The following is a 23,108-nucleotide window of genomic DNA, read 5'->3' as shown; positions in this document are numbered from 1 at the left end:
ACCTCTAACGTGCTAAAGCCAGTGGACAGTTTCTCCCTTCTCCATCTCCGAGGCCTTAGTCTAGAGCACTGACTTATTACTCGGACTTTTAAATAGACACCAATTCATTATCCATACGGCTGTCCAAATAGCTTTTCCAAACCACAAACTTGATGATATGATCTGTTGATAGTGTATAAGGTAGTACTGGGATGTAAACAAAGTGTAAAATAACTATATGAGACTCATACTGACATAGATACATGGTTGAATAAATAAATGGGAAAGAAAAGATGAGTCTGACTTATGAAATTTCACATAACATATGTAGATAGTCCCCCCTCCAAAAGGTAGAACTTGATCTCCCGTCTCCCTTGAATGTTACCTGGATTTTGTGATTTACTTCCAAAAACAGAGTTTAGGGGAGGGGAAAGAACAAAACAAAACAAAACAAAAAACCCAAAAACCTTCACTGTGGAGAAATGTGTAGAAACCTGGCAATTCTTACCTTAACCAAGAGATCAAGGTTAACATAACTAGTAACGTCACGTGCACAATATGATGTGATGAGAAGGACACTTCAGCCCTTTTCAAAAACCCACAGTCCCAGTATTATGGATGGAACTGTGTTTACCCCCAAAAAAGATATGTTGAAGAGAACTCCTGTATCTGTGAATGGGACCCTGGTTGGAAACAGGGTATTGAAGGTAAGGTTTTTAAGGGTGAGTCTTAATCCTATGACTCCTGTTTTACAAAAGAGGACAACAGACATAAGGAGTCACTCAGGGGATGCATATGTCACGTGCAGGTACATACAGAAACCAAGGAATGCAAGGATTGCCGGGAGCCACCCAAAGCTAAGAGAAAGACACGCAGTTCCTCTTTAAGATCCCTTACAAGGAACAAACAAGGCTTATACCTGATTTAGGAGCTCTGATGGCATAATGCCTAAGGCATTTGACTGGTAACCAGAAGGCTGGCAGTTCAAACCCACCAGCCACAACTCGGAAGGAAGGTTGGGCAATCTACTTCCATAGTGATACTGCCTCAGAAACCCAAGAAGGGGTCACCATGTGTTGGATCTGATTCAACGGCAGTGAGTTTGGTTTTGGTTTTTGGATATACCTGATTTGGACTTTTAGTCTCCAAAACCAAGAGACAATAAATTTCTGTTCTTTAAAACCACTCATGTTGTATTTTGTTTTGGCAACCCTAGGAGATTAAGACAACTAGTTTAATGCTGAAAATGTCAGACAAATACAAATTCAGGGACATGTGACAATAAACCTGACCAGTATTCCTTAAAACCGTCAATTAAATCTACTAATTTAATTGAAAATTAAACAGTGTGAAGTCCTGCTTTGTATTTTGGAACAGAAAAAAAAGCCATTAGTAGAAAAATTAGTGAAACCTAAATAATGACTGGCAGTGAGTTAGTTGTTAGGTGCCAGTGAGTTGGTTCAACTCATAGTGACCCTACATTGAACAAAATCAAACACTGCCCAGTCCTGCAGTCATCCTCACAATCATTGCCATGCTATTTGTAAGGTTTCACTTGCCAATTTTTTAAAAAGTAGATGACCAAATCCTTCTTTCTAGTCTGCCTTAGTCTGGAAGCTCAGCTGAAACTAGTCCACTATGGGTGACCCTGGTGGTATTTAAAGTATCAGTGGCATAACTTCCAGCCTCACAGCAACACACAAGCCACCACAGGATGACAAACTGACAGACAAATGGTGGTAGTTAACAGTAATGTACTAGTATCAGTTTCTTAGCATTGAAAATAGTACCATAGTAAGCAATGATAGACACTTTGAGGACTAAAATGGGCCTGACTCAAGCCATGGCATTTTCAATCACCAATATGCATTTAGAAGCTTCCTTCATTCATAAGGAAGACTGAGGAAGAGTCGATGCCTTTGACTTAAGGAGTTGGTGAAGAATATGCAATATGAAATGGATTGCCAGAAAACTGAACAAATTTGTCTTGGAAGAAATATAGTCAGAATACTCCTTAGAAGTGAGGACAGTAAGACTTTGTCTTACATATTTTGTACATGTTATCAGAGGAATCAGTTCTGGAGAAGAACATCATGCTTAATAAAGTCGAGGGTCAACGATAAAGAGGAAGACCCTCAATGGGATGGACTGACACAGTGGCTGCAACAATGGGCTCAAATATAGATGATTGTGAGGATGGTGCAGGACTGCACAGTGTTCCATCCTATTGTATCCAGGATTGCTGTGAGTCAGAACCAAATTAAAGGCACCTACAAGAAGCTATCACGGCAAAATGACATTACTCAGTATGCTTTTCAAAAACTCTAGTAGGTTAGAACAACATGGAGATCCAACTCAAGACCAAAAATCCACACCTAACTCTCGATGCTGAGAAGGTTGTACACGGAACCATGTTTAGGAAAACAGCAATGAAAGCGGTGTAGCTCTTTATTCTACTCATTGTTAAAGTGATAGACTTAGCACATACTGAAACACTGCCTTTCCCTTGTTTCGTCCTCAGTGACTGACCTTCTATAGGCCTTTCTGGGCTTTTTGGAGGGCCACAACTGGTAGGGACGGCTGGGAGGTGATGGCAGATGGCTTTTTGGAGGGCCAGAATTGTTAATGACAGCTGGGAGGTGGGAGGGGAGCAGTCTGGAACAGCTAAGGGAGACAAACGCATCTGTCAGTTTGTCATCCTGTGTGGCTTGTGTGTTGCTGTGAGGCTGGAAACTGTGCCAACAGGATTAGCCACGGGGGACGGGTTTCAGTGGAGCTTCCAGCCTCAGACAGACGCGGAAGAAGGAAGAGGCCATCTACTTCTCAAACAATTGGCCAGTGAAAACCTTACGAATAGTGGTGAAACACTGTCTGATATATTACTGAAAAATAGCCCTGAAACATTGTCTGATATCGTGCCAGAGGCTGAGCCCCTCAGGTCAGAAGGCACTCAAAATATGTGTAGGAAAGAGCTGCCTTCTCAGAACAGAGCCAACCTCAATGTGGATGGTGTGAAGCTTTCAGAATCTCCTTCTGCTGATGTGGCACAACTCAAGAAAAGAAGAAACAAATGCAAATATCCATTAATAATTGGAATATGGAATGTACGAGGTTGGAACCCAGGAAAATTGGAAGGTGTCAAAAATGAAATGGAACACATAAATGTCGATATCCTAGGCATTAGTGAGCTGAAATGGACTGGTTTTGGTCATTTTGAATCAGACAACCATATGACAAATTGAAAAGGAATGGTGTGGCATTCATCATCACAAAGAATGTTTCAAGATCTATCCTGAAGTACAATGCTGTCAGTGACAGGATAATATCCAGACACCTACAAGGAAGATCAATTAATACAACTATTATTAAAATTTATGCACCAACCACCAAAGCCAAAGATAAAGAAATTGAAGATTTTTACCAACTTCTGCTGTCTGAAACTGACTGAACATGCAATCAAGGTGTGTCAATTATCACTGTTGATTGGAATGCAAAAGTTGGAAACGAAGAAGAATCACGGGCAGTTGGAAAATATGGTCTTGGTGACAGAAATGACACTGGAGATCGCATGATAGAATTTTGCAAGACCAAGGACTTATTAATTGCAAATACCTTTTTTCAACAACACAAACGGCAGTTACACATGTGGACTTCACCAGATGGAGTACACAGGAATCAGACTAACTACATCTGTGGCAAGAGGTGATGGAGAAGCTCAGTATCTTCAGCCAAAACAAGGCCAGGAGCTGATTGTGGAACAGATCATCATCTGCTCATATGCAAGTTAAAACTGAAACTGAAGACAATTTAAACAACTCCCTGAGAGCCAAAATATGACCTTGATTCCATCCCTCCTGAATTTAGAGACCATCTAAAGAATAGATTTGATACACTGAACACCAATGACCAAAAACCAGAACTGTGGGATGACAGCAAGAACATCATCTATGAAGAAAGCAAAAGGTCATTAAAAAGACAGGAAAGGAAGAAAATACCAATGAAGATGTTAGAGGAGACTCTGAAACTTTCCAAAGAATGGAGAGTAGCTAAAGCAAATAGAGAACCAATAGGATAAAAGAGCTGAAGAGAAGATTTCAAAGAGCAGCTCAAGAAGACAAAGTCAATTATCATAATGAAATGTGCCCAGAGTTGGAGTTAGAAAAACAAAAGGGAAGAACACATTCAGCATTTCTCAAGCTGAAAGAATGAGGAAAAAATTTAAGCCTCAAATTGCAATAATGAAAGATTCCATGGGCAATATGTTGATTATGCAGGAGACATCAAAAGAAGATGGATGGAATACACAGAGTCACTGTTCTAAAAAGTATTGGTAGATGATCATTCATTTCAGGAGGTGGCATATGATCAAGAACCAATGGTATTGAAGGAAGAAGTCAAAGCTGCACTGAAGGAACTGGCGAAAAACAAGGCTCCGGGAACTGACAGAATACCTATTGAGATGTTTCAACAAATGGATGCCTCGCTGGAGGCACTCACTCGGCTATGCCAATATATTTGGAAGACAACTAACTATCTGGGCAAGTGACTGCAAGAGATCCATATTTGTACCCATTCCAAAGAAAGGTGATCCCACAGAGTGTGGATATTATTGAACAATATCACTGATATCCCACACAAGTAAAATCTTACTGAGGGTAACTCAAAAACGGTTGCAGCAGTATATTGACAAAGAACTTCCAGAAATGCAAGCTGGATTCAGAAGGGGACATGGAGTGAGGGATACCATAACTGTTGTCAGATGGATCTTGGCACAAAGTAAAGAATATCAGAAAGGTGTTTACTTGCATTTTATTGACTATGCAAAGGCGTTCGATTGTGTGGATCATAACAAATTGTGGATAACTTTGAGAAGAATGGAAATTCCAGAACACTTAATTGTACTCATGAGGAATCTGCACACTGTCATTTGAACAGAACAAGGGGACACTGCAAGGTTTAAAATCAGAAAGGAAGTGCGTCAGGGTTGTATCCTTTCACCGTATTTATTCAACTTGTATGCTGAGCAAATAATCCAACAAGCTGGACTATATGAAGAAGAACGTGGCATCAGGATTGGAGGAATGCTTATTAACAACCTGTGATATGCCGATGACATAACGTTGCTTGCTGAAAGTGAGGATGACTTAGAGCATTTACTGATGAAAATTACAGACTACAGGCTGCAATGTAGATTACACCTCAACATAGAGAAAACAAAAATCTTCACAACTGGACCAATAAGTGGCATCTTGATAGATGGAGAAAAGATTGAAGTTGTCAAAGACTTCATATTACTTGGTTCTATAATCAACACCAATGGGAGCAGCAGTCAAGACATCAAAAGACGTATTGCATTGGGCAAATATGCTGCAAAAGACCTCTTTCAAGTTCTGAAGAGGAAAGATATCTCCTTGAAGACTAAGACATGCCTAACCCAAGCCATGGTATTTTTAAGCACCTCTTACACATGTGAGAACTGGACAATGAGTAAGGAAGATTGAAGAAGAGTTGATGCTTTTCATTTGTGGTGTTGGAGAAGAGTGCTGAAAGGACCGTGGACTAACAGATCTGTCCTGGAGGAAGTGCAGCCAGAATGCTCCTTGGAAGCAAGAATGGCCAAGCTTTGTCTGACCTACTTTGGTCGTGTTGTCAGAAGGGACCATTCTCTGGAGAAGGATGTCATGCTTGGTAAAGTGGTCAATGAAAGAGGGAAGGCCCTCAATGAGATGGATAGCCACGGTGGCTGCAGCGATGGGCTCAGATATAGTAGGGATAGTGAGGCTGGCACCGGAGCGGGCAGCGTTTCGTTCTGTTGTACATAAGGTCGCTGTGAGTCGGAGACGACTCGAGGGCACAAAGCAGCAACATCAGGCCTTTTTATTCAATGGATCAGAAAAAGATATGAGCTTTGTTTGGGTGAATGAATGGTACTGTCATGGATTGAATTGTGTCACCCCAAACTATGTGTGAACTTGGCTAGGCAATGATTCTCAGTGGTTTGGTACTTATGTAACAATATAGTCTGGCAGCTATGAAAAAATGTTATCATTCCCACGATGTGATCTGAAGTCATTTTCTTCCATTTGTGATGTATTATGAATCTTGACTTCTATATGTTAATGAGGCAGGATTAGGTTATGTTAGTGAGAATTAGGTTATGTTTGTCATGTTAATAGGCAGGATTAGGATGTGACCTTACTCAGGTCACTGCCCTGATCCAATGTAAGGGGAATTTTCCTAGGGTGTGGCCTGCATCACCTTTTGTTTTGCAAGAGATGAAAAGAGAAAGAACAGAGGATAGGGACCTCAGTGCTATCAAGAAAGAAGAGCCAGAAGCAGAGTATACCCTTTGGGATCCCTGTGCTGACAATCACATAGACCTAATGGAAGACTGAAGCCAAGACAAATGGAGCTCTTCAAGTGGCACCAAACCACAGAGGTTGGAAGGAGACAAGGACCTTCCCTAGAGCCAACAGAGAGAAAGAAACCTTCCCCCAGAGCTGGTGCTCTGAACTTGGACTTCTAGCCTCCTAAACTGTGAGAGAATAAGTTTTTATATTTATTAAAGCTATCCACTTATGGTATTTCTGTTACACTAGCACTAGAAAGAAGAGGTGTCAAGGGAAGACGGGATCACCCTAGTGATTAATGTCTTAAGTTTCACTGTCTATCTACTTACTTTCCCTGGATGATGAGGTCTTTGGCTCCTGCTCTGGGCTGTCTTTGCCCTCCCACCTCCTACCCCAGTAAGCTCAGTGTTTTCCAGCCACCCTGAGTGAGGGAGGGGTGTCTTTGGAACGTTACCATGGCTCCTGCCCATGATCATGGACAGGAGATGAAGTGAGGCTTTTCCAGTCCTAGCTCTCTTCTTGCAACCTGTCTGTAATGCGCTGGTCTGACACTGACATTCTCAAAATTACCTGCTCATTCTCAGTCTTTCACAGAACAACCCCCAAAGCCTATTTAACTAATCCACTCTATATTAAATATTACCACTTGATTTGTAGGGAATATTTCATCATTTACAAAGTGTCTACATCATTGCATTTGATTCATGGCAGGTAGATAGCACTACTGGTATTACTCATAATGAATAGATGGGAAATTGAGGCTCAGAGAGATTAGAGCCAAGGGCTCTAAGTCAGACGGCTCACGAGTGGCAGATCCGGGACAGGAGCACCAATGTTCTGACTCAGAATTCAGAGCTTTTTCTAACACACCACTCTTTCTCTCCATCTACCCTATCCCCCTCTTTTTTGTTTTGTTTTGAAAGACATAGTTATCTTGCTTCAGGATTGAACTAGAGATTGGGTTTGCTAGGCTGTGACTGGCAAGTGTGCAGAGAGGCTGATGAAGGCACATTTGGGGTGCTTCTGTAGTTTTTGACAGAATGAAAAGGACCCTCAGTGCATATCTAAAGGACATCTGTCTCTTCTGCCTTTGAACACACACAGCGTGTAGGTAGAGTCCCTGGGTGGTGCAAGTGGGTGAGTGCTCGACTAACAGCCGAAAGGTTGGTGTTTGGAACCCACCCAGTAGACTTAGGAGACAGGCCTGGCGTTCTACTTCTGAAAGGTCATGGCTCTGAAATTCCTATGGAGCAGTTCCACTCTGCACTCAGGGAGTCACTATGAGCTGGAATCAACTCGAGGGCAACTAATAACAGCCAAGGATGTAGGATGAAATCTGTTGGCCAGACTGCTTATAACATTTGATTTGGCTGCCAAGTAAGTTGTCTCTAGATTTATAATTTGTGTGGCATTTATATACTTAATTTCTCTAGGTCTTATCTCCAATACTAGAATTAAGAAGTGGTAATAAAATTGTTTGATGATTTTTTGAGGCAATTATCAGTGATTTTACAAAAGGATACGTTATTGTCTCTAAAATCTGAGGCAAGGAGTTGAAGCATAATTTCTGAAGTGGCAGGCAAGGGAAAATGTCAGCATCTGTGAAGACAGAGCTATCATGAGATGGTCTGACTGGGACTCATCGAGGCTGCCTCGCACTCTGTTATATGACCTAGAATGCAAAGGGAAGGAGGATTCCTTTAGCTGTGAACCACAGTCTTATCTGTACACCTGTTATTCTGCACCTGAAAGCGAGTACATCTGACCTGACCTCAGCAGGTGTGCAGCAGCTCGAAGATGGCCCTCCTAAATCGGAGAAGGTCAGTGCATACACTGTGTATCTCACCTTAAAATGGGACCTAAAAGCCATTGTGTGATGCTGCTTAAGCTTCTCCAACCTCAGCCTGACTTACAAAACCAAGGTGTATCAACATTAGCAACAAAGAACTTTGCCTCACAGGGCATTGTCTGTGAAAGCCTCTTTTCTCCTTCCTGTCCGTCCTCAGGGTATTGTTGCCAAGTGAGTGGCTGTGTTTTTCATGGATGTGTGTGGCTATCATTCTGCATTAAGTGTGCCTGTGTCTGTCCTTGACTCGCTTTTTTCTTTCTTCCTTTCCTTTTCTCTCTTCTTCCGTCTTAGTCCAGCCAGACCTTTCTCTATTCTTTTATTCCTGAAACACTTGGAGTGCTTTTCAGAGAAGATGTGTCTCTACAGAAGGAACACGCCTAGAGAGCTCAACACTGTAACAGGATGTGCTCCTGGAAAACTTTAAAACCCATGCAGCACTGCTGTCCTTCACTTAAGGCAATGACAAATGGCAATCTTTTTTTCTTTTTTTTTTCCTTTTTGAGTTTGTGGCAGAGATAGTTCAGATAATGAATGAAATGACTTTCTGAACGTACATCTTATAAAAATATCATTAAAAAAAAATAAAAATGACCATAAAAAAAGACCAGGGCAAACAGTGGAAGAAAAGTCAGACTTGACATTGACAGTGTTTTTAACAAGAGTCTGTAAAATATCAGATGCCACAGAAATTGAGAAGAGAAGCACATGTTCACAAGCAGAAATTACGACAACTTGAATAGTCATTAGCAAAGAAACTAAGAGTATAATTATGTACACACTGAAATATTTCTACTTATTATAATGTATCGGAGCCCTGGTGGCACAATGGTTAAATGCTTGCCTGCTAAATAAAAGGTAGGAAGTTTGAATCCACCTGGTTCTCTGTGGGAAGAAGACCTGCGGATCTGCTTATGTAAAGGTCACAGCCTGGAAAACCCTACGGCCAATTCTATGGTCACATGGGTTGCCCTGAGTCAGAAGCCCACTTGTTGGCCCACAACAACATCATAGCCCTAGCGATCTACTTTCCTTCTCTCACAATTTACATCCTCATGTTGGATGACAAAGGGAAGCATTTTAGAATAATAACAATAATCAATACCGATTGAGTATTTGATCAGGATCCAGGAACTTCACATTACTATTTCCCCACCTTCTATAGATGAGAACTTTGAATTTCAAACAGCTTAAGTGGCTTGCCCAACATGGTTCAGTTAGCAAATTTCAGAGTCGAGAGTCCACTTGTTAGATGCCCGGAGTTGTTTCTGACTCATTCTGACACTACGTATGACAGAACGGAGCACTGCCTAGTGCGGTGCCATCCTGACAATCACTGTTTGCTTGAGCCCAGTGTTGCAGCCATTGTGTCAGTCTCCCTCATTGGAAGTCTTCATCGTTTTCGTGAATCCTTGCCGATTCTCTAGGAACTGGTTCCTCCCGACAGCACGTCCAAAGCATGTGAGACAAAGTCTTGGCATCCTCGCTTCATAGGAACATTCTGGCTACATTTCTTCCAAGACAGATGTCTGGCCATCCATGGAACATCCAATATCCTTTGCCAACACCAAAGTTCAAATGCATCAATTCTTCTTCATATGTATGAGGTGACTGAAAATACCATGGCTTTTAATTAGTATAAAACCAAACTCACTGCTGTGAAGTCAGATATGACTAATAGTAACTCCTCCTTGGGTTTCAGAGGCAGAATCACTATGGAAGTAGATTGCCCAACCTTCCTTCTGAGGAGTGTCTGATGGGTTTGAACCACCAGCCTTCTGGTTATCAGTCAAATGCCTTAGGCGCTATGCTACCAGAGCTCCTTATAATTTGTATAGCATTTATATATTTAATTTCTCTGTTGTTTTTGTTGTTGTTATGTGCTGTCGAGTCAGACCTGACTCATAGCGACCCCTCCTTGGGTTTCCGAGGCAGTATCACTACGGAAGTAGATTGCCCCATCTTCCTTCCGAGGAGTGGCTAGTGGGTTTGAACCACCAGCATTCTGGTTAGCAGTCAAGTGCCTTAGCCACTATGCTACCAGAGCTCCCTTAATTTCTCTAGGTCTTATATTATAGGAGCTCTGGTAGCATAGTGCCTAAGGCACTTGACTGCTAACCAGAAGATTGGCGGTTCAAACCCACCAGCCACTCTTCGGAAGGAAGGCTGGGCAACCCTACTTCCGTAGTGATACTGCCTCAGAAACCCAAGGAGGAGTCGCTAGAGTTGGGGCCGACTCGACGGCAAATAACAACAACAACAAGAGGTCTTATATTATTATCACGGCTTGGGTAAAGAACACTTTCGTTTTCAAAATGACATTTTTTCTTTTTAACACTTTTGTGGTGGTTATGTTTGTGTGTCAGCTTGGCTGGGCCTGGTTGAGTGACTGGGCAGCTGGTGGTAGTTACTTCCCATGATGAGACTGGAAATCAACTCCATGGTGGGATCTACCACAAGCAGCTGAGTAGCTGCTTTGGGTATGTGGTCTGCTTCCCGTATATAAGAAGCAGCTTTGGAAATGGTCTCTAGTTTATGGCACACTTGGACCCTGCATATAGCTGTGTCATTGCTCAGCAACCTGCCATGCTCTGCCGACCTTAAGACTTACAATGGACTTGAGTTAATGGCCTGCCGTGTGGTTTGGTAACATCGGGACTGTGCCTTTTAACTTGTCAACCTTGGGTCTGTCAGCCTCAGCAGCCAGCCGCTGTCTGAGTGAAGAAATGCCTCTAGCTCCAGTGGGCCGGAAGCAGGAGGCAGAGCTGAGGGGTTTTCACCCAGTCCCTAGAGCCTGGCACTTTGAACTTGGACTTAAAGCCTACAAACTGTAAGAGTATAAACTCCTGTTTGTTCAAGCCATCCCATTTGTGGTATATTCTTGTCAGAGTGGCACTAAGTAACCAGAAAAGATAGAGAGGTCTTTTACAGTAGATCTCGACAATGCCATACATTGTTTGATTTCTTGACTGCTGCTTCCATGGGCATTGATTGCGGATCCATGTAAAATGAAATCCTTGCTAACTTCAATCTTCTCTCCATTTATCATGATGTTACTTATTGGTCCAGTTGTGAGGATCTCTTATGTTGAAGTGTAATCTATACTGAAGGCTATAGTCTTTGACCTTCATTAGTAAGTGCTTGAAGTCCTCTTCACTTTCAGCAAACAAGGATGTGTCATCTGCATATCTCAGATTGTTAATGAGTCTTCCTCCAATCCTGAGGCTGTAGTCTGCATATATTTCAGCTTCCCACATTATTTTCTCAGTATACAGACTTAGTAAGTATGGTGAAAGAATACAACCCTGACAAACACCTTTCTAGGGTTTAAACCATGTAGTTTCCCCTTGTTCTGTTTCAACAACTGCCTCTTGGGATTCTATTAGAGGGCTTTTTATTCTCTCTTTATGGAAGCATGACAATTCTGAATGACATCTGTGAGACTCTAAATATTACATGAAACATAACTTTCAGCTTATCTTGGATAATTTCTGCTCTACACCTAGGTTCAAATTCCCCTAAAACCTACACTATTTTCTTTCTCTTTCTTAAGGTCCATATGACCTAAATGCTGAAACCAAGACTGGGTTAAATTTCTCCTCTAAACATCACTCAGAGACATGCCGATATGTATCTACTTTAACTTTCTGAAAAAATAATTTAACAGGTGGGGTTAATAATTTAACAAGTGGGGGCAGCGGCTTCCAGTTGCCTGAATAACTTTCCATTAAAATATGTCTTCAACACACATATTTTGGGGGTTACTGTTGTTGTTAGGTGCCATTGAGTCAGCTCTGACTCACAGCCACCCCGTGTATGACACGAGACACGGCCCGGTCCTGCACCATCCTCGCAATTCTTGCTATGCTTGAGCCCATCATTGTAGCCTCTGTGTCAATCCAATCAGCATATCCTTCTTCAGCAATGTCCCTTCTGACAACATGACCAATGTAGGTGTGATGAATTAAGGCAGAGCCAGGAGTCATGGAGAACAGCCCTGACACTGCTTATCAAAGATAAACCATTCCTGGAATTACCTACTCACCCTCAGCTTGCTCAGTGCAGAGGGTTTAGTTTGGGATAATCAGAAAGCTGCTATAATCTGTAACATCCTTCTGATTTCCAAACAAGGGTGAGTTGCCTGAAGAGATGAAAGTTTGAATGGATTCTAAGACAGACTCAGTCCTGTTTATTATGGCCTGGAAAAATGGCAGCAGTTGTTGCTGTTGTTATGTGCCATCGAGTCAAACCTGACTCATAGCAACCCCTCCTTGGGTTTCTGAGGCAGCATCACTACGGAAGCAGATTGCTCCACCTTCCTTCTGAGTGAAGCAGTAGGGATTTCAACAAACATTTATTGTGAACCCACAATATGCAAAGCTTTGCGTAAAGGTCTACAGAGGATAACAGGTGAATGAGAACTAGTTTTTGCCTTCAAAACAAAATCCTGTAGAATACAAGCACATGCGTGTATGTGTGTGTATGTTTGCCATACATACATGGTAAAGGTGATGCGACAACTATGGAAAAAAAAGGTTTTAGTATTTGAATGAGTTCAAAAGTCTTCATAAGGGAGTTCTGTGATATTTAATTTTTAAAAAGATATATTCCGTAGAGAATATATAGCTTAGCTAGAGTAAACTATGTTGAAGAGACTATCTTGGAAATAACACTAGGCAGGTAGACTGGGATCATACTGCAGAAATTGTGATACTATAGTTCATAATCTATTTATAATTTAATAAACAAAGGGAAATCACTGGATGTTTCTGAAAAGAGGTATCTTTCAAATTACGGAGTTAGTCTGTAATTCTGAAACTGATCGATAGACTACAATAGGGACAGAGCAGCAGTGGAGAGATGAATGAAGATGTCTAGGCAAGAGAAAAATAATGGAGGCCCACATTATAAAAGCAATGGAAGTAGGAAAAGAAAAATTTGAGAGGAACTATGAAGAGAGAAAACTTAACATGGCTACAAGTTGGATCTACGAGGTAGAGGAAAAGGGCAAGTCAATAACAAACAGGCCATTCATGGAAGTGGTGTTAACCCAAAGAATGAAACCATTTCATTCATCACATATTTATTGTATACTTACTTTGTACCAGACACTTTGATAGGACTGAAAGAGGTACAGGAGCTGGTTTAGTGAGATACCGAAGGTGATTTTATACAGGTCAAGTTTAAAGTGCCAGCAGGAACAATCAAGGTACCAAATGTAAGTAGAAATCTGTTCAAGAGGAAGTGAGTGGAATTTACTGTATCTAGAGAGGTCATGGTTGAAGCTGTAGAAGGGGACAAGATCAGTGAAGTAGAAAAATTCTCAGGAGGAAGAGATCGATTTCATAGACAGAGGTGGGGAAACCACTATACTGTATTTAGGTGTCAGGTGGAACAGGAACTACTGGCAAAAGGTGGCCATCCTCATCTCAGCCCTGCATTTGGGACAGCAGTTCTCATCTGATCTGCTGATTGCAGTTTACCAGACCCTGAGAATTGGGAGGATCCTCCGGAGCCACTCACGGACCTGGGACTCGCCAGCCTGCCAGCCTCCACCACTACTACATGAGACGATCCTTGGAGTGTCTGTGAGTTCTGTGAGGCATTACGGTGAAACACAGAACCCTAAGACATGAGGGAGATGAGGAAGAGGAAGAGGAGGAGTTAATGTCTGAAATGATGGAGTGGTACGGTAGTTTGCACATTTGTGATATCTTTAACCTCCGCTTCATGTGGATTGGCCTTGTGCTGATCTTTCTAAAAGACATTGTTCAAGCACTTTTCAAAGAGATGAAGAGGATGTGACCTAAGAACAGGCTAACTGATTAAAGTATTATGCAGGCTGTTTCAAGAAGTCCTGTTAGGAAGTGGGGACTGGGAAGCCAGATGGAATGCATGGTGAGAGAAGTTTGGTTCAGAAGATAAAGAGAATGATAAAACAGTAGTTTGACCAAGTAAAAATACTGAAGACAGTATGAGCAAATAGCTAACATTGTTTTGAACACTCACTATTCTAAGTGCTTGACATATACTGATTCACTTAATCACCACCACAATTCACAGAGACACTATTATCATGTCTTTCTTATAGATGGGGAAGCTGAGACACAAACAGATTAAGAAACTTGTCAAATGTCACACAGTTAGTAAGTATTATTTTGACTCTGCTGTTATCTGAGTTCAGAATCCCTTGGGCACTATGCTGTGTTTTGAGGCTGGGTGAAACTTAGGAATGTTTGTGGGAAGTAAGGAAGGAAGTACAAAGAGGGAGAGATGGAATAATGACTGAAGGGAAGTCAAGGGGGATGGAATCAGGGGCACTTCTTTTATGGGACAAAAGCCAAACCCAATGCACTGCCATCAACTCGATTCCAACTCATGGCGACCCCATTGGGTTGCCAAGGCGAGAAATCTTTACAGAAGTAGACTGCTCGTCTTCCTCCCAGGGAGCAGGTGGTGGGTTTGAACCACTGACCTTCTGGTCAGCAGCCAAATGCCTTACCTACTATGCTGCCAGAGCTCCCTTCCTTTATTGGGGGGAGCCCTCCCTCTCTGGAGACAGGCTTAAAAAGAGGGTCAGTGGCATGGAGAGATTTTTAAGCCCTGAAGTACAAAGTTGTGAGGGAATCTATCTCAGGCTATTTTTTTTGCTGTCTTGGTAAAGCAGGAGATGAGGTCACTGGTACAAAGCACTAGAAGCAGGGCTTGAGAAAATGGGACACTTGTTCCTAAAGTGTAGATTTGGGAGAGGTCTCAAACGAGATACTACATAAAACCCATTACTTGTCTTTATTTATTTTATTTTAAAATTTAAGTCAATGAGCATTTATTCCACTGTGGAAAAGCAAGGATGATTGGGTATACACACACCTATCAACAACGCCACCCAGGCCTCCGCATGCATCACAATACAAATGCATCCTGACACTTACGCTGTACAGACCCCAGTACTAGGTGTCACATAAAAACTAAAAGGCAGTTTCTAATCTCATAGATATTCTCTTTCTCTATTTCAAGTGGCTTTAATGGCAAAAAGAAACGTTTAGTGCAGCCCGCCTAAATCAACACCATATTGATGTACATTTTTCCTTTGTGAGTTTTGTTTTTTTTCTTTGTGAGAAGTGTTTGCTATTTAAAATCGGTTACTAGGTGATAATGTCAAAGCACATTTTCTCTCTCTTCCCGAGTTGACCCTTTCACTGTGTGTTTGCAAGTGAAAATACCTGTTGCCATGCACATGAGAGGCGCAGAATGCAAAGCTGTAATGGAGCAGGGTTGGGTCAATGACAGCGCCATTTTCTGAGTGTTCCATCAGTTCTGTAAGGTAGCAGAGATGTCTGTGACAGCCTCTCACACCATAACGGGCACAGTACTCATCTAACACAAAGACTTGGCCGGGGCTAAACCAACCCTGCAAAAGAAAAAAAAAATTTTTTTTTCTTTCTGTGACAGCACATAACAACAACAACAACAACAACTGATTGATTTTTTGTAGGTACTTTTAGGCATTATAAGCAGAAGCTGCATGAAACTGCCTTTGGACATTTATTTATTGGTGGTAATAATTTTATTTACAGAATTGCTATCACTTTTGGAACTGTTTGGGACACTGGCATGTTAATACTCTCAAACTCACTGCCACTGAGTTAACTCTGACTCACAGCGACCACCACTGGGTTTCTAAGGCTGTAAATCTTCACAGAAGCAGACTGCCTCATCTTTCCTCCAGAGTGGCTGGTGGGTTCACACCACTGACCTTTCAGTTAGCAGCCAAACGCTTTAACTACTACACCACCAAAACTCTTTAAGCTAATACTAGTCTTGTGCTTGCTAACCAGACGGCTGGCGGTTCAAACCCAACAGCCACTCCTCGGAAGGAAGGTTGGGCAATCCTACTTCCGTAGTGATACTGCCTTGGAAACCCAAGGAGGGGTCGCTATGAGTTGGGGCCGACTCGATGGCAAACAACAACAACAACAACAGTCTTGTTATATTGCCATGGCAAGGTATGGCAACTTGTTATTCTCTGTTTTCCTTCAAAATTAGTCAAACTTATTCACAGGATCTAAATTGTCAATTGCAAAGAGTGACATTCCAAAAAACTTCAATCTCATTATGAATCAATTAAAAAGAGAATGGTAAACCAGACACTGTACTTGAAATTGTCTGGTAACCAAAAGCATTTTATAAAATAAAGAAAGAAAATGTCCATAGTCTAGCAGTTGTATACATGCATGATTTGGGTCCTTAAATATCTGGGCTGTTTTTCTCATTCTGTTTGTCTCTCTGTGAGCAGTATCACAGGGCTCAGATTTTACACTTAGTAGATGTCTGGTCTTCCTGAAATGAGATGTGCGGGTGTGTGTGCAGGTGCATACATGGATCAGTGGAGCAGCCTGGTTGGAGCACTGGAGGGCAGTCTTAGGTAAAGTTGTGCTAGCAAATGTTTCCATACATCACATGGATTTACACAGATTCACTTAAGATAATAAAGAGAAAGAAGGGAGAACGGAGGATTATAAAAAGGGTAGGACAAACATGTAAGACGATAGCCAGGATCTTTCTGCCTCTAATCACACCATGACTGCCCCCCACGATTGTAAAGATGGAGCAGGACCAGGAGCGTTTCATTCTGTGGTCCACAGGGTCGCTGTGAGTTGGAACTGACTCCACAGCACCTCACAATAACAACATACATGGGTGAAGGCACACTGTGGTATTCTTTTCAGGCTCTATATTACATGTACGATAGCCACAAAGTCAAAACTCCTCCTTTGGCTAATTTAGTAAGGAACCCCACACAGTGGAATCCAAGAGGAAATTGTCCTTTATTGATAGTCACTGTAGGTGTGCTAGTCCATGGGAAGACATCCTAGGGCTTAGTGATGTACAGTTTGAGCTGGATCAGATTCAAAACATACAACTACATGTGGAATAACAGGTACTCAGTACATAGCTTACAAATGACTGGACCATGGCAGTGTAGGTTGTTTAATTTCTTTCTGTCCACTGAAACATCTCTGATAAGCTGGGAGTACATCCTGTCCAAAATCTTATTTTAAAGAAAATGTAACTTTATTGTCTGGTGCTACCATGTTTGGTGACCAAGAGACTAAAACGACAGGAGTATTCTGGCTAGAACAATCTCAGAGGAATTGCCTGGTAATACAAGCCCTTGGAAAGACACCTATGACTCATTGGCTCTACAGTTAATCCCCATATTGTGAGGTAGCAAGCGTTCCTTCCAAATATCAATTATATTTTTATTCTAAGTTTTGGCTACAGTTTTAATATATAAGAGGTAGCAGTTCAGCTACACTACTTGATTTTTTTTTTTTTTAAAGAAATTCAAATTATCTTCGGACAGCTGGCAAGCTGAATCTAAAGCTTGCCTCTGTTGCTACCAAGCACGGATGCAGCAAGCTCAGTTCCAACCCATGGTGACCCCATGTGTGTCAGAGTAGAACTGTGATCCACAGTGTTTTCAGTAGCTGCTTTGTTTGGAAGTTGATCTCCAGGCTTTTGTCCCAAGGTAGCTCTGGGTAGACTCAAACCGCCAACCTTTCAGTTAGCAGCCAAGCACATTAACCGTTTGCACCACCCAGGGAGTCTTTTACTACAGCTGCTGCCATAGTGGCTACCCCACTGTGCCTTTCCCACATCACTGAGGTTGCCCTTTTAGGAACAAAAGAGAGAAGTGCAAGATAGCAACATCTGGTGAGCAAAATTTAAACCTTAGAATGTCTGTCCAGGTGTTAGTAAATCCTATCACAGAGGTTTTATTTCAATCTTCATTAAAACCTTCTGTTTTCATTCAGCCTTCTCTAGGGGGATGGATAAACCACAATTCAGTGTCTCTTTGTATCTATTCTCCTGTCCATTGAGTAGCACCGCAGTGGTCTTCAAGTGTATAATTTTCAAATTGGGAAGGCACTGATTGGAATCCTTTATCTCTACCTCCAACCAGTTATTAAGTGAATCAGGAATAAAGTGCCACTTTGTAACAAGTATTTCTCCCTTTTTAAAATCTTTTATTCTAATCTATAGGGGACTACATAGTGGACGTGTGCTCACCAAACAAGAATAGGAGTCATTCAGTCTGTGCTCCAAAGTCTGCCTCTGGAGTATTCTAAAAAGGAAGGCGTGGTCCAGTTTACAAGGATTAGCGGAAATGAACTCATCCATACCATGTTTCTGAAAACGAGCTGCATCTGCAAAATCAGAGAAGCATGTATGCATTTATTCTTCTGGCTCAGACATGAACAAATACAGCTTGTGAGCACAAAATTTGTACCTCATGATAACAGAAGACAACCTTGTTTTACCTATAACACGATGCCAAGAATTCAGCATATTAATATCAACTGCAAACGTTTGTAGCCTAGATGAAAATGACAGGGAAAATCCACAAATCATTTGGAATTAAGAAATTCTCCTTTCATTCAAAGCTACTTATAATGTGCATCACAGAAATACTCTCATATTAATATTAGCTGCAAACGTTTGTAGCCTAGATTAAAATGACAGGGAAAATCCACAAATCATTTGGAATCAAGAAATTCTCTTTTCATTCAAAGCTACTTCTAATGTGCATCACAGAAATACTCTAATTTTCCTAAACTCTTAGGGAAAGTTGATGTATTTAAAGCATATATTTACTGAAAGGACTGACTGGAAAATGACTGAAGCCTATTCAGAAACAAAACAAAACAGCAATGGTGACCAGAAGCCTGCTTTCCAAATGGCAAACTGGGGCAGAAATGAACATACAGTTTCAGCTGGATCATTCCTGTCTTCTTTTTGTATGGAGCTTTTAATGGGACCAACCTTAATGCAGAAACGGCAACGAATGCTCTCAAGCCTCAAGTTTAAGAGACATGAAACAGGAAGCATCATGTTTGTGCAAATATGCAGACAAAGCATAACAGCCCAAATGGCACTTCAATCAAAGACCCAAATTTATTGTTCTTTACAGATTGGATCTTTCAACGCCTGTAGAGCCTGCGGGTTTATCAAAAGGCAAGCTTTTATGATTCTTTCATTAATGGTATGTTTTGTCAAAGTCTTCAATGTGAGTTATTTCTAAGCATAGACAGAAAAAGCCACACACTACCCAAAAGGAGTACTGGGGTGTTATAACATTAGCCCTGCCAGAAATGTAGCGTATATTGGAGGAAGCAATCAGTTATCAAGATAAAAGTGGGCCCCTCACAATGGAGTCCAATCTCCATTGTTGTTTAAAATTCAGATGGATCTCTCCCTAGACATTACAACAACAGCCACGTTCTAAATGTGAGCTAAGTGTAGTTTTTAAAACCTACAGTGTACAATCCTAAAATTGCAAAGGAAAGGAGACAAGTTTATTGATTAAACTCAATTATAGAATCAGGCTCATAATAAAACTCAATATTGATCTGTGGACATGATGCTAACATAATCAGTCACATTTAGGTATTTAGCCCCAGATCATATTGATCCACGTCAAGTTCAACTTTCAGCCATATTTGTAGATGGAAGAACTATATAATTCAAGCTGAAGGGTCCTCAGAATCACATTTCTTTAAAAAAAGATAAGCAAACTAATTTATATCACATCAATGACAGATATCAAAAGGTGAACGTGGCAAGGAAGCAGTAAATGTCAGTTCATGGATAAGATAATGTGTGAGATTATGATCCATGGAAATATGTATTCCTTTGCATTTAATAATTACTTCTTTGGTTTACTTGAATGATTAAATACATTACATGTGAAATTAATATAAATGGATGAACGCAAAACTAACCTGGTATCTTGAATTGAGAAATTAAGCAATCTTTTATTTTATTCTTTTGTCCAATAGTCTTTTAATATAAAGTGTAAAATATGATGATGTGAAATACTTTCAAATAAGTAGGTGGAAGAGTAGTGGAAAATGAGGCACGTGCAGTATAAAATCTGAATATTATCTTATATTTTAAAGAATTTGTCTTAGAATCTTCACTTCTCCATTGCTCTGAGAAAGAAAAATCCTTTAACTATCACCTCTATGGAATTAAATGGTTACTTTTTTTAAAACATCTGCTGAATTTTACTCATTATTTCTTTCACCAGAAAAGGTCATAACAAGAAGTTAAAAATAACGTCCGTTAATCACTTATCTGTTGAGAACAGGATATATAATAAATTTCAGAAGGAAAAAAAATCTCTGATTCTCCTTTCACTGGAAAGGTGTGTAGAAATAAAATTTTCTTTTAAAATAATATATGTATGTTTTTAAAATGAAATAAGAGAGTAAATACATGAGTCTATATCTTATTTTTTATAATTTTGTTGTTGTTGTTGTTTGCCATCGAGTCGACCCCGACTCATAGCAACCCCTCCTTGGGTTTCCGAGGCAGTATCACTACAGAAGTAGGAATGCCCAACCTTCCTTCCGAGGAGTAATTAAGCACGTAAAAATTTTATTCAAAAAGAATTTACCATGTGCCAATATGTCATTAGTTTCTATGAATTTATGAAGAAATAAAAATAAGCCAAAAAAAAAAGGCAAGTGTTTTGATGTCCCTGTGTGAAATATCATTGATTTAAAAGTTCTCTCATGAACAAAAATAAAACAGGAAATCAGCTATCATTAATATGTTACTATCTAGCTTCTTATTTCCATAAAAGCATATTTTCATGTAGTTTCTTTTTGGCATTATGTATCTAGTTTAATTCTTAGGGGACACAGAGACATTATCTGGCTTGAGTGGAAAACATGCCTTACATCAATAACATAACTGAATCCAAGGCTTTCCGAATTGCTTTTAAATAAGGCTGTAGTGAGCTATATTCAATTAATACTTATTGTAACACAAAATTATGTCAACTAGTTTTAAACGAAAAATGATTCATAGCACTATTCAAACGCTCAGTGATAATGACAAATTTCAGTTCAGCTTGTCTTCTGAAATGACATAAAGAAATTATCAAAACAAACCAACAAGACATGTGCTTAAACAATGCACTGCAAAACTGTCATAAATTGTGATGATTAACCTATGGACTAACTACAGATGTGGGACATGGTAATTGAGCATACTGGTAGAGTTTCTATGGTAACAGTTGGTTATATGTTCCAGCATCTTAGGTGGCACTGTCACCAGGTGTGGTAGCAGTGGATGGAATAAAACCCAAATTGAGAAAGAGTGGTGTTTGCCTATAGATTTAAGGAGTGATAAAGGCTTTATTCAAATGGAACCTGAAAATTTAAATTTTTCGTTAGGGTGGTGGACACTGTAAGACAAGTGGGAGAAGTAAGTAGGTTGGCAGTATCAATTTAAACAGTTAACACCGACCTGAACATCGCTAACACAAAAAGCAATGTGAGCACGATTAGCAAGCTGGGAAGATCCATGGTAGAGGGGGCTACTTAGTGGGCACAGGCTACAGCCAGCCCTATGTTCTCAGAGTCCAAGTCCCAGGCAAGGTGGCTAAGTCCCAGCTCAGAATATGGGATGAGAAAAAACAGGTGAAATGTTTCTTCTTTCTTTACACATGATTCTAATCATTTTGCTTTCTTTTGCTGTTGCTACGACAGATTCAGGACACGTTAGAAAAAGGGAGAACAAACGCGTGGGAAGAAGGGGCAAGAGGGACTGCAGATGGGAGGAGGAGCCTACTTTTTACAGAACACTCCATGCCAGGGCCTGGAATCAAAAGGACTAACAAGAGGGTGCTGCCAGCTAAGAGCCCGTCTCCTCTCAAAAGCACTGAGCCGACCTAAGCAACAAATGACCCTTTCGAAATACAGTAATACAACAGCAGCAGCTGCAGCAGCAGTGAATAAAAATAACGACCGAACAGTTGCCACTGAGTCAGTTCAGAGAAGAACTGGGCTCCATAAGGTTTTCATCTTCAGAAGTCTATCACCAGGACCTCCTTTCAGTCCCTCTGGGGGAGTCTGAACTTCCAACCCTTAGGTTAGCAATCAAGTGCTTAACCCACCATTTGTGCCACCCAGTGACCCTTTTGAAACGCTCGGTTTGAACCAAATTGGAAACACAATACCTTGTTTTTCACAGTCCTATGTTTAAGAGTTTGCTGGTAGCTACATTTATTGCTACCCACACCTATCTTTTAGCTCGGGTCTCATTAAACTTGAAAATTTATATGAAGTTAAAAGTGGCACAGAGAAGCACACACCACTTTCCTTTTTATATCACACACGTGACCTTTAACAGGAAGATTTAATGTCTGAAAATTTGACATAGAGCAGTCTGGTTGACATGTTAATGTTTTACGCGGAAGATGAAAGAGTAACGGTTGACAGATACATTAATGAAGGGTTTCTTCACACCTCTGTTACTGACTCAAATAATACCCTTTTTTTTTTTTTTTTGCAGCAAATAATAACATATGTAAGCAATATTTTCACATGATACTAATTTTAATCAACACAGAAAGCTAGATCCTCAGATAACAAAAACAAACAACAAACAACAAACAAAAAAAACCCCAAAATTCACTGTTGTCGAGTCGGTTAGACTCATAGTGACCCCTCCTTGGGTTTCAGAGGTGGTAACTCTACAGATGTAGATTGTTCTATCTTCCTTGTGAGGAGTGGCTGGCAGGTTTGAACTGCCAGCTTAATGGTCAGCAGTCAGATGCCTTAGGCACTATGCCACCAGACCTCCCAACAGATAACCAAAGCAAATCAATATTCAACATTGATCTGAAATTATTTTCAATGTAAAGTAAGATAAATACTTTCCCTATGAGATGTGAAATTTGTAATTTATTGATCAGGAAAAGAAATTCACAAAATTAAATTTAAGTGAATATATCAACTTACAAGTTTTTTTGTTTTTTTTTTAAATTTTATTTTGATTTGGGTGAAGATTTACAGAGTAAATTCACTTTTCATACAGCAGTTCACATATACTTTGTCTCATGTCATTGACCAAAATTT

General features: G+C 40.5%; 1 protein-coding gene across 1 annotated transcript in view; it reads right to left on the bottom strand.

Annotated features, from left to right (window-relative positions):
- The window catches only part of CADPS2 (calcium dependent secretion activator 2), a 420,173-nt gene that overhangs the window by 166,972 nt on the left and 230,093 nt on the right, over nt 1-23,108 (bottom strand). Inside the window, exons 11-12 of the mRNA XM_042782532.1 lie at nt 18,250-18,386; nt 15,399-15,586 (exon numbers count right to left, since the gene is read on the bottom strand). Coding sequence (XP_042638466.1) covers nt 15,399-15,586; nt 18,250-18,386 — 325 coding nt within the window. The remainder of the gene's footprint in view (nt 1-15,398; nt 15,587-18,249; nt 18,387-23,108) is intronic.

The sequence above is a fragment of the Orycteropus afer genome, unplaced genomic scaffold (assembly GCF_000298275.1).
Source record: "Orycteropus afer afer isolate SDZICR_OR568_19922 unplaced genomic scaffold, OryAfe1.0 scaffold00359, whole genome shotgun sequence".
In the NCBI taxonomy this organism is placed as follows: domain Eukaryota; kingdom Metazoa; phylum Chordata; class Mammalia; order Tubulidentata; family Orycteropodidae; genus Orycteropus; species Orycteropus afer.
This window is presented reverse-complemented; position numbering and strand designations above follow the sequence as displayed.